This window comes from Vombatus ursinus, unplaced genomic scaffold, assembly GCF_900497805.2.
Source record: "Vombatus ursinus unplaced genomic scaffold, bare-nosed wombat genome assembly UNPS02014779.1, whole genome shotgun sequence".
Lineage (NCBI taxonomy): Eukaryota > Metazoa > Chordata > Mammalia > Diprotodontia > Vombatidae > Vombatus > Vombatus ursinus.
This window is the reverse complement of record NW_020954557.1, coordinates 48618803-48632020: the sequence shown is the minus strand read 5'-3', so window position 1 is coordinate 48632020 and position 13218 is coordinate 48618803. Positions and strand designations below refer to the sequence as shown.

The 13218-nt window shown below is 36.8% G+C and overlaps 1 protein-coding gene across 2 annotated transcripts in view; it reads left to right on the top strand.

The window, feature by feature from the left end:
• CERS6 (ceramide synthase 6) overlaps positions 1-13218 on the top strand; it is a 292186-nt gene that overhangs the window by 76260 nt on the left and 202708 nt on the right. For both annotated transcript variants that reach the window (XM_027866035.1, XM_027866034.1), the window contains exon 3: positions 887-1017. In XM_027866035.1, the coding sequence (XP_027721836.1) occupies positions 887-1017 (131 nt within the window). The remainder of the gene's footprint in view (positions 1-886; positions 1018-13218) is intronic.

The following is a 13218-nucleotide window of genomic DNA, read 5'->3' as shown; positions in this document are numbered from 1 at the left end:
GGCAAAGAGTGAACAAGCTATAAACCTAGTGTCCTACAACTCCTTAGTGATAGAGTTGATATGAGAACTGATATCTTTTGTCTTCAACCTACTCTAGTTGAATTCTATTCTTCCCCTTTCTAATCTGGAAGAAAAGGAAAGAAATGAGATTATCTTTTAACAAGTTTCCAAATTGAAAATCTCTTGAGAAACATTTCATCCTTCTTCTAAGTGTGACTTTACCATCCCAGAATCATATCAACAAGGATCACCAGTACATGCCTCTGATGTTGCATAAAAGGATATGGTACAATATAGATACGTATGATATAGATTGTGTTAATGTATACCACAAGTTTAGGAAGTGCTGAAATACACAACTTCCATCGTTTCACCAGTTTGATAGTAATTGTTAAAGAGAAAAGAGAATGCAGGACATATTGGGAATAGGAAGAAATCAAGTTTCATTGGATTTGAATGCATGGAAATGATTAATAAAATATTATAAGGTATTTTGGAAACTTACTTTGAAGGACCTTAAATGCTGGGCAATGGTTTAGCCTTTACTAGGGAGACAATGGTGAAGGGCACTTACACTGTTTTGTTGTCTATTCATCTATTCTTCCATCCATCCATTCATTTACATATTTATTCTTTAACATTATTTTTCTTAGGGTTAGAGTCAGTAGGAGAAGGATGCATGGAAGCTGAACTTCTTTGAGCTTTTTTGCTTAAAAGATTAATTGTTTATTAACAATTTTATGATGAAGTTTTCTTCAAAGATGTGCATATAAATCTAAGTAAGCAGCTAGTAAATGATCAAGTTAGGGGTGCTTATAATTACCTAAGGGGACTATATGAAGTTGAAAATGAATTGATAATAATTTCCTGATACCTTGTTTTATAGCATCCAGATGAGAAGAGACTGGAAGGTCTTTCCAAGCAGTTAGACTGGGATGTTCGCAGTATCCAGCGCTGGTTTCGACAGAGACGCAACCAGGAGAAGCCTAGCACTCTTACTAGGTTCTGTGAGAGCATGTAAGTAGTTCTTCTTCCATGGTGCTCTGGAAGATATTTCTTAGGGGAACTTTTAAAAACCATTTTTTTCACCTTCTAGGGAGCCTCTCTAATTTCATACTTAAGTTCAATTCAGTCTGACAGATATTTATTAAGCACTCGCTATACGTAATAGGTTCACTCCATTTACAGCTTCTTAGAAAGAAAAACCATCCAGTAAATATTAATGGCTTATCCAGAAAAAAAAAAATACAAGCTAGAGTAGATTGGAAGAATGTCTAAGCTAAACATTGAAAGCATTGAATCCATTTTTAGGTGCTTAATAAATGCTTATTGATTAATTAGTGGAGTGACTCAAAACAGAAGAAAGTGACCCAAGTGTCAGTGACTAATTCTCTGGTTGTCTGTATCTTGAAATGGAGTGAATTAAATTTTTTTGGAGAAAGGAAGGGGGTGATAAACTACACCTTATATTGCAATGGAAGAGATCTAATTTAGAGAAGAGAAACAAATTCTTGATCAGAAGAGTTGTGAAATGTTGGGACCTAATAAATTCACTGGAGGTTGTAGCATCCTGTTCTCTGGAGAATTTAAGGAAAGGATAGATAACCATCTTTTTGGGGTGGGTTGAGTTTGATGTTGCCAGGAGGTGTGGATGGGCTATATGGCTTTTAAAGGTTCACTTTGGCTCCGTGATTTTTATGATGTGCTCAAATCCAAGAAACTATTATCTCACAGAAAATATAGAAATGAGAAAGAAGAGTTAAGGCATCCAATCTGTTCACTGACAAGGAAAAGATTTCTGTCTATAGTAAAGTTACCAAGTTTAGTCTTTAATTGCAGTGAAGTTTGTTCCACTCCTATGAGATACTACAGTTTTTTACTCAATTCTCTCTTTGGAGAACTTTCCCCTTTACTTGATAATTTAAACAAGAGTTCTATCAGTTCCAACTCTAGTTAGAGAGAAGCACTTTCCATTTTGAGTCTGAGAGGCCTTTTCATACTGACAGGTTTTGGTACCCCAAAGTTTGTCTTTCAATTATGCCAGAAAAAGCATTTTATAGTTGAAATCTAATGCTTCAAGTGAAATTTAATTTAAGGAAAAATGAATGAGAAGCACATTAATACAACAATAGTCCTAGGGTTGGAACCATAGACTCCTCCCTACCATTTTTTTTAGTACACATGTTGTTTATTTTCTCTCAATTACACGTAACCAAAAACTTTTTAATGTTCATTTTTTAAGATTTTGAGTTCCAAATTTTCTCCCTCCCTTCCCTAACCCCTCCTTGAAACGGCAGACTATTTGATAAAAATTATATATGTGCAGTCATGCAAAACATTTCCACATTAGCCATGGTGCAAAAGAAAATACAAACAAACGAACAACCCAAACCCAAGAATAATAAATAAAGCGAAAAAAAGGTATGCTTTAGTCTGCATTAAGACTTCATCAATTCTTTCTCTGGAGGTAGATAGCATTGTTCATTGTAAATCCTTCAAATTATTGTGTTGCTAAGAATAGCTCAGCCATCCACAGTTGATCATCATACAGTATTGCTGTCACCGTGTACAGTGTTCTTCTGGTTCTGCTCATTTCACTTTGCATCAATTAATGTCTTTCCAGGTTTTTCTGAAAGCATTGTGTTCATCATTTCTTATAGCCCAGTAGTAGTCCATCACAATCATATACCACAACTTGTTCAGCCATTCCCCAATTGATGGACATCCCCTCAATTTCCAATTCTTTGCCAACACAAAAAGAGCTGCTATAAACATTTTGTACATTTTGTACATTTGTACATCCTTTCCTTTTTCTTTGATCTCTTCAGACTCCTTCCTATCTTGAGTGGTTTGGAAGGGTCTCTGAGAAGTCAGAATGGTTAGAAGCTCCAGAAAAGCAACATAGTAAACATAATACCCAGAATCCTTCTTATAATTAGAGTTAGGGGTAGTTAATTCTCAAGGGAGGGTTTGTCTATCTCTGTTGATCAGACTCAAGAACTCCTTGCCTATTCTCCTCCTTCCCCCTCTCCTCCATGATGCAGGCTCAGGAAGTCCTGCTTTCTGCTTAAGTGTTTAGTAACTAGAGTATCTACTAGCATTATCACACTAATATTATATTTAGATTATTTGGGTTGGGTCTTGTGTACTTGAGTATGTATCATTTCTTCCTATTGCATTTATGTGTTCCCTCCCTTTCTCCAACTTTTAGCTACCTTGAGTATATAGACTCTGTGAACCATATTTTTTCTTGCTACTAAAATATTTACACTCTGCCTCCCAACCTTTTGTTTCCCTTATCAGATCTCAATATCTACTAGTACCCACAAAGCCTTTTGTCACTTCCTTTTAGACCTTTATTCCTATCCAGAGAACCCCTCTAGTCATGAGATCATAGATTCAAAGCTGACCAGCCTAGACTCTGAGGCCCTGGGAGGTTATGACTTTCCAGGGTCACATAGGTAGTAAGGATCAGAGGAGATATTTCATCCCAAGTCTTCTGACTCCAGAACCAATGCTCTTTCCTCAATTTCATGCCCCTTGTTCTACCTTAGTCAACTTCTTTATTATTCTCTGCTCCTGTGTTCTGTGATACCCTCCTCCCCACTTATTCTCAACCTTTTCTTTACCTCCTTCTATATTCTCACTTTAAGTGATACCCTTATGTCTTCTGATACTCTCTTCAATGGGAGCCTTGCTTTCTACCAGGACCCTATACAAGTTATCAGCAGGGATCAGCTGTCTTCTTACCCTTCCATTCATTTCTAGATCACTGATCTGTCACCATACCTCTCTTTTTTTTAAATTTTAAATCTCTGCTGCCTGGTTATGCTATTACCTCCAAATCTTCTATGCTATTCATCTATCAGGCTCTAAGAACATTATGGACTTAAGTACCATGTGTATGTATGTACATATATATATATGTTTTCCCTCTCTCTATTCTTGTAAAGATCCTTGATGATTTCTATATTGATAATCCATCTGAATCTCAAAGGAGCTTACCTTTCTGAATTCCATTGACCATCTGCAGGCAATATCAATCTTGATCTGAATGGACCCATCCCAGCTTTTGTCATTAATTAGTCAATCAACTACGTATTGAGCCCCTTTGGTATACAGGATACTGTACTAGGTAGTACAGGAGAAACAAAGAAGTACATGGTTCCATTCCTTAAGAAACTTACATAATCTAGTTGAAGAGATAAGACATAACACAATGTTTAAGGATATTACTAAACAATATAGGGCAATAGTAGTATGGACAATAAAGATTGTAAGAATTCAGAAGAAGGAAAAAGCAATGTGGGCTGGGTATGGTAATGGTCCGGGAAGGCTTTTCTGAGGAGTTGAGACTTGAGCTTTACAGGATGAGTGGGATTCAGATAAGGAACACTCTGTGTGGAAGAGAACAATGTAAGAAGAAAAAGACAGAGTCAGGTAAGGCTCATTTCAAGGATAATGATTCTACCAATCTTACTCTAGCATGGTACTATTCTATTCGTCTGCAAGATCTCCATTTTGGTGCTGTTCTAGGACCACAGCCTCTTTATTAGTCACTTTTGTTTTTAGGCAATTGGGGTTAAGTGACTTGTCCAGGGTCACACAGCTAGTAAGTGTCAAGTGTTTGGTCTGAGGCCAGATTTGAACTCAGGTCCTCCTTACTCCAGGGCCAGTGCTCTATCCACTGCACCACCTGGCTGGCCCCTAGTCACTTCTTCCTCACCACACCCTCTTGGTCTCTTCACCTTCACTAGATTTCACAGATACACTGGAAAATCTAGTTGTTTGACTTCTTCCAATTCATGTACTTTGGCTATAGCTCTCTCCAACTACAGGTTATTCCTTGCCTGTCCTGCCTGTTCTCAGCCACTTCAATTCTTCCTTCCTTAATACATTAGACTTATTATCTGTCTTGACCTCTGACAGGTACCTGATAGTACCAGTTCCCAACTCAGGATCATTCCCGTTCATCAGTTTCTCTGCTGCTGATTAGGTGGCAGAACATTCCTTGAGAACATCAGAGAATTATGCAAAATTCTTTTCTTCCTCCTAGAAATCCTTGCTTGTTAATCTGCTTTTTAACTTGAACTCGACCCTCATTGCTTTTTTGTAATCCTTTTCATATTGTGTTGAATTCCCTAGAATACTTCCCCAAATAGCTATTTCAAACCTTCAGTCTTCTTAAGTACCAAGTTTTCTTCATCCCTTTTAGTATCATTTCTCCAATGAATCTTCCAAAGAATGAATCTTCTTTTACTTATGAAAATTCTCCTTAACACCGTGCAACCTGGTTTCAACCCCTATTTTGCTCTATTAAAGCTGCATTATTGTAGGTCTCCACTAACCTTTTTCTCTCAAGTCCAATTTTTTTTCTCAGTTTTGATTTTATTTGACCTGTCTAGATGAGTGAGAAGTGGTACAGTGTATAGAGTACTGAGCCTGTAGTTAGGAACACCTAAGTTCAAATCCAGTCTCAATCACTTACTAGCTTTGTGTCCCCTGGGAAAGTTACTTAACCTCAGTTTGCCTTAGTTTCACCAACTATAAAAATAAGGATAATAACACCTACCTTGCAGGGTTGTTGTGAAGATCAAATGAGATAATATTTATAAAGCACTTAGTACAGTGCTTGGCACACAATAGATACTATGTAAATGCTTATTCCCTCCCCTTATCTCCTTTCCACTTGCCAGGTTTGACCACATCCTTTTTCTTGAAACCTTTCTCTTCCTTAGCCTCTATGACATGATCATATCCTATTTTCTCCTACTTTTCTGATTCTTCCTTCCTTGTTTGCTTCACTGTCGTCCTTCTGTCTGTTAGTTGTGGTCGTTCTCCTAAAGGCTGCCTCTTACTTTTTGTTGCTTTTATTCTGTATAGCCCAATGTATAAAAGTCATTCATTCTCATAATTGCAAATATAATTCATATGCAGATTACTCCGAGTGAGTTAGTTCACAGCATCTCTCTTCAACTCCTCGATCAAGTGGTTATTTTTAACATTTCCTCCTCTTCCTCAAATTCCCCCTTCTTCATCACCACTTCTGTCCAGTCAGTCACTAAGTTCCATTGATTCTTGATCTGTTTTCCTCATTCATCCCTTCTCTTCCTTTCCATCCCTATATTTCTATAGTGCCCATTATTAATACCTCACCAGATTATCATAATGAACCAGTCTGCCAGTTTCTCTACTTCTAGCTACTCCCTTTACTTGTCTGTCCTATTCCCTAATGCCATATTGATTTTCCTAAACAAACTACCTTAATGTCTCTCCCATGGTGATGAATTCTCTCAGTGGCTGCACTTGACTATACTAGCAGTGAGGAACTATTGTAGACAATGGAAATCAGAGGTACAATGTAAAAAATAAAATGACAGACCTATTCTATGGGGGCACACAGAACAAAACTAAGATCAACAGGTAGAAGTTATAGGGAGAAATCTCAGTTCAATTTGTTGTAAAACTTCCTAACATTTAGATCTATACAAAAATGGAATGGGCTGCCTTGACGAAGAGTTTCCTGTCACTGGAGGTCTTTTAGCATAGACTGGAGGACCACTTGTTAGGGATGTTGTAGACCACATTCATGACTTTGGCAGGAATTGAACTATTACATCTCTTTCAATATTCTATGATTCTTTTATTATACCATAAGAAATAATGGATATTGTATGTTTCAAGTGCTACCTCCTCCTTGGAGGCTCCTGAGTCTATCCTTTCCTCCCCAACTAAATTATTTGTATACATAGTTTACTCTTTTTGAGTTTAAGATCCTTAAGGTCAGAACTGCAGTGTCTTGTAAATGATATAATAAGTATGTGTTGAATTTAATTAAATTAAATGCTTTGTCTCCCACTAAGACTGCCCTTGTCCCTCTTCTTTCAGTTTATATTCCCCTAGTCCTTCAAGGTCCACCTCAAGTCTTTTATTCTTCTCTGAAACTATATTTCTCCTTCCTCCTTTCTGGAGTACTCTCTTGACAGTGAATCACATCTACTGCCTTCTGTTGTTAACTTTTCCTTTTATATATCTTCCCTCTTGAAATTGGTGACTATGTCTTACTCTTCAATCATCGCTCAGAATCTAATGCTGTACTCTTCAATAGTGTATGCCTATGAATTTTTGTAATGAGTGAATTTTCAAATTTTTGAGGAAGAATGTGGTGAACAAAGATTGATATACTCCATTCCCTTCCCTATGTGCTGTGTGCCAACTGGCTCCTTGTGCCAGTCTGATAACATAGCTCCCTACTTAAGCTACTTCTAAGATGGAGGGAGGTATTAAGTGTTAGGAAGTAGTGCAAAAGGCAAAAATATAGAAGACGAAGAGATGGAGTTGGATAGATTAATGAAGGAGGTGGATAATAACATAGCATAGAGAGGAGAGTGAGGATGAGCCATAACTATTTAATAATAATCATGCCATAAGTGTTTGCTTTTCACTGGAATGGACCAAGAGCTCATATAATTGGTGACTTTTCCTAAGTTGCTCTAATAGTTGTATTAGTGGCCATTCAAATGCAAACTGTGATATGTTGGTCAAATACCATATCCATGGAAGGAGTATGTAGTATATGTACAAGTATGAATAGATATGTCAATGTAGAGAATCCTAAGGATCAGAAGGAGAGATAAAATTGCTAAGTTGCCATTGCTATGTGCATGTTTAAATATACTTTTTGTTGTAAAATTGAATAGATACCAAATAAAATTTTTTGGAAAAAAATTGCAAATTGTGGGCTAAGAAATTGAAATCGAGTATTAAAGATCATTTTTTTTCCTTTCTAGTAAACAGACATAAATTTATGATAAAAAGGGAAATTGAATTTCAGTCTTTCAGTGGTCCTCTAGCAGAAGCAAGTTCATGTATGTGTGTGTATGTGTATGTGTGTGTGTTCAATTCAATTCAATAATGATTTTTAAGTGATGGCAATGATTGCTGACCTGCCTGGCATTGGCACCATAATGCACATGAACTTAACAGAAGTTGTTCAATGAGCTACGTGCTGAGACGTTGATAAGATGCATTTTTTCCTTCCTGCCTATTCTCACTCATTCATAGACTTGTCAGTTTTGATGCATATTCTTTTACAAGTGCTCACATCTCTTTTGACAACTGAAATAGAGATTTTTCAAAAGGGTAAAAGGAGGAATTTGTAAAACTGCAGGAGTACATGGGAGGAATTTTAGAAGGTTGAGAATGAAGGATGCTGTTTGGTAGACAAAATGCCTTCAGACTGCCAAAACTTCTTCCACTAGTTATGTTACAGCACTGACCTTAAGGCTAAGTGGTGAGAAGCAAGGCCAAAGCCTCAGAAGAGGTAGCCACCTCCTTCTTTGTATCCTGTTTTTGCCCACTATTTTTTATTGCTTGCAGTGTGTTTTATGTTACAAGTTAGTAAGTGGCACAGTGTAGTATTCACATTCAAACAGTTTTAAGGGAAAAATCTTCCCATGGAACATCCTGAACATTTAAGATAAAACCATATTGTATGATATTGAATAGCTTTAAAATACTAAGATTATTGATTCAAGGAAAAATTTTAACAAAATATTTGAAGACTCCTTTGTAAAATTGGATCAAATCTTATTCTCCATAAGTATTCCACTTTAGGGTAGTAGAGAATTATCCTAGGCAGCAAAGTGAATGTATTTTGTACTAATACATGGACTAATGTATATGTATTAATGCAGGAGAGTAGAATTTTTAAAAGGAGAAATTTGAGTCAGAATTAACTTGCAAGACTGGTGTTTGGCTTTTACATTTTTCTGTAGGTTACAATTTTTGGGGAGGGGTGCAAAAGGAACTTAGTTATTACAATTTCTAACATACTTCTTTGCTGTCCATTTGTTGAAGAGAAGGAAAAACACGGGAGGCAATAAATGGATTGATCAAGGGGAAATATTTTATTCATAATAATAAGAAACTTTAGCATTTTGATATATAAAGCATTCTGCATGTGTTATTTCATGTGATCTTGATTCTTGTCTGCCTCCATTTCTCCATGCCTTTTTTATGATCAGTCAATCAGTCAGTCAAAAAACATTTATTAAGTATTTAGTATATGCCAACACTGTGCTAAGCACTGGGAGTACAAATACAAGCAAAATGAAAAGACAGTCCTTGCCTTTAAGGAATTTACAATCTAAATGGGGAAGACATTACATAAAAGGAAGCTGAAGAGGGGCAGGGTTGGGTTGGGGTGAAAGGAAGATGCTTCATGATGGGGAAATGTAGAGGAGAGCAGCCTGATGAGAAATGAAGAGATGGCTGGCCTGGATACCCTTCTTAAATAAAGGTTATGGGAGGAACCCACTACCCTCTCATAAGTGGGATTATGGTCCTCCTCACTGCCTGCCCCAGAACATAGAATCATTTAAAAATGTTATATGTGTGCTTTTCGGTTTTATTTTGTATCACTGTAATTTCTGGATATATATTCTTCCTGTGCAGAACACCCTCCCCTCTTCTCCCTTTGCTCAGTCTCCCCTGTAACAAAGAAAAGCAGTTGTGTAGAAACAGATAGGGCAGCTAGGTGGTGCAATGGATAGAGTGCTGCCCTGGAGTCAGGAAGACTCATCTTCCTGAATTCAAATCTGACTTCAGACGCTTACTAGCTGTGTGACCCTGGACAAGTCATTTAACCCTGTTTGCTCACCTGTAAAGTGAAATGGAGAAAGAAATGGCAAACCACTCTAGTATCTTTGCCAAGAAAAACCCAAATGGGGTTAAAAAAAAAGTCAGATATGACTGAAATGACTGAACAAAAATAAGAAATAGAATATTTAATATAGTAAATGTTCCTGAAAATGCATGTATCATATTGCTCTCTCAATAAGAGACCTGTATACTTCATTATTTATTCTCCAGGAACCACATTACCTGAAGGCCAAATTACTTTGAGTGATCTTTTTGTTTATGTTTTGATAGCCATTGTAGTCACTGTGTATAATGTTGTTCTAATTCTCCTATTTCATTCATACATATTTTCTTGTGTTTCTTTTAAAATCATTTTTGACTTCATTATTTGTGAGTACAAATGATTTGTGCCTTAGTACAGTAATTCTACCCATGTAACTCAATGTGGGGTAGAATATTGGATTTAAAGTCAGGAAGACCTGGATTCAAATCCTACCTTAGAAACTTATTAGCTGTGTGGCTGAAAAAGTCACTTAAAAATCTCTGGGCCTCAGTCTCCTCACCTGATAAATGGTGGGGGCCAGGGTTGGGCTCAATTATCTTTGATCTCCCTTCCTGCTCTAAGTGGAGAAGAGAAGAGAAGGGAAGGTGAGGCAAGGCAAGGAAAGGGAGGAGAGGATAAGGGAAAAAGAAGGAAAAGGAAGATATAGAAAGATAAGGAAGGGAATAAGCACTATGTAGTAGTGGCTGCTCTATGCCAGGGATTGTGCTAAGCACTTTTATGATCCCAACCGTGATCTCATGATCTTTTAATTATTAACAAAAGAAGCCATGAGCAAAGACTAATAGATTTTGTGTCAGAATATCTGGTTCAAATCCTGGCCATGCTATTTACTTATTTGTGTGTCATCTTAAACAAAATTACTTGGACATTCTGGACCTCAGAAAAATGAGGAAGTTGGTTTAGATGATTTCTAAGGTCTCTTCCAGCCTAATAATAGCAATAATAAACATTTATGTAGCACTTTGCAAATTATCTCATTTGATTCTCACAACACTTGAGTTGGTTGCTACTATTATTCCAGTTTTATAGGCAAGAGAATTGAGACTGAGGTTAAATGACTTGCCCAGGGTCACATAGCTAGTAAGTGTATGAGGCAGAATTTGAACTGGCTTCTTCTGGACTCCAGGACCAATACTTTATTCACTATGCCACCTGGGTGCTTTTGTTTAAGACCTATGATCTAATTTACTTTTCTTTCATTAGGTTTGCTGTGATTGAGAATGCTTTCTTCTCCTGAGATACTGATATCTTATGGATCAGATTTTATATATATATATGTGTGTGTGTGTATATATATATATGTATGTATATAAAATATATTATATATATGTAAACATTGTGTGTATACATATACATATGTATATATAATGTATGTGCACATATACATGTGTATATACATAAATTCACTGCAAACCTTGAAATGATATTTTAATCCTAGTTGTTGTTGTTATTATTATTATTATTACTACTACTACTACCTTTATTTTGCTTTTGGAAGGGGAAGAGAAGGAGAATTCATTCTAAAAGAAAATCAGTACATTCTCTCTAAAGGAAGAACCCTTTTGGTCACACAAGATTGTCAGCTTGGGCTGCCACAGGAAAAAAATTATTGACTAATTTGGTATTAAGAACCTCAGAGCCTTCAGTACACTGCTGTGTGATTGGAAAGACAAGGAAGTAGGTGCTTCTCACTTAGATCTGGAGGGGATGTGGACTAAAGAAAAAGCCAGGGCTGTTGGAGCAGCCCCGGAGAAAGAAGGTTGCTGTAGAGAGAATGACTGAAAGGCAGAGATTTCCAATTTGCATAAAAGATATTGAGTGCACAGGATTGCCTTTGAGAGGTATGAGTTAGCAACAAAGCCTGATGATTAATGTTGATATTCTAGCTAAGGCGTTTCTGTTGGGGTTCAGATTGCTAAGGGAGTTAACTGTTTAGTGGATGAGAAAAAATTTCGGATCCTAAAGTCAGAGGTTAGAGGAGTTTCATCAACTTTATTGGTGGAGGTACATCACAATTCAAGGAGAAGCAGCTACTTTCTCAGGCTAAGCTTTTGGTACCACTCTCTAGCTTCTACATTTCTCTCTCTCTCTCTCTCTCTCTCTCTCTTTCTGTCTCATTCTCTGCTCCCTCCCCTTTCACCCCCACCCCCATCTTCCAAGAAAAATCAATTTTAGACCATTAAGAAGAAGCTAGTCTATAGCTTACTTTTGCTTGGTGTTTTGCTGACTGGGTGGCTGCCTCTCCCTCCCTCTCCATTTGTTCAAACTCTTTATCCCCCCCCCCTCCTTTCTGCCTGGTTTTCAGGGTCATAGTTATCAGGCAGCAGCGTAGAGTTTGTATTAGATTTCCTACTGGCCTCTCACACTTCCATGATCAAAATTTGGCCACACCACTTATGACAACAATGAGTTAAGCCCTGGGCAATGAAACATCCCAAACCATACTAAATTAAATGGCATATACTGAAGGTCACCTTTAAGTTTTTGTGTTAAACACAACTATTGATCTGTCGTGTTTAAACATGATTACCAGCAATTTGAAGTGTTGGAAGACTTTTAGAGTGAGCAACAAGATGTCAAGTTATTCCAAAATTTTCAAAACAATGAAAATATTTTCTGACCAGATCTGTATAGATATCAGATGTATTTCGGATATTGCAAATAGAAGCAAGTGATTGAGAATTATTTCAGAAGCCCCTTCCTCTTCTAACCTCTAATCCAAGTCTTAAATGAATATAACATGAATACAACATGAGTCAAGGAACTCATGGCAATAATTTAGCCCAACAACTTTAATTTTAATACAAGTTACTGTGATGCTATTATGTCTATAATGTCATAGTAATGTGGGGAAGGTAAAATGTCTTAGAAAAACTTGGTTTTTAATTTAGAGGTTTTATTTAACACATATATATGTATGTATGTATGCATAATATGTATCACAGGTCTGGAAAAATATATACAGATGTAAAAAGGTTTTATTAACACATGTCTGTATGCTTGTAGATATAGATATATACACATCATGATAATTTTTAGTAGTAGTATTGATGTTGACTTGACTTTAGGGGAAATTGAAAACTTATTACAATTACAAAGCAAGCAAAGCTTGTCTGTGTCATTCTGTCACCTCCTTTACTGAATCCTAATAATATTTCTGTACTTCCTTGGACGTCTCTTGTCCTCATATGACCAACAAGCTTTCAGAGATCAAAACACATCTACAGACCCCACTTAGACCTACCCTCTTGCTCCATACTTTTCCCTTTCTTCTCTATCCCAAATCAATTTCACAGCAAGTTGACCTGATCATCCAATTAAAGTAAGTTATTATCCAGAAAGAATGATTACACACATATTACTCACAAGTCTTTAAGCTTGCAAAAAAGAATTCTACAGAGTAGTTCATGTAAATTTTTTCTGTTTGGTCTCTCAGTCGTGTCTGCCTCTTCATGATCCCATTTGGGGCTTTCTTGGCAAAGATACTGGAGTGGTTTGCCATTTCCCTCTCC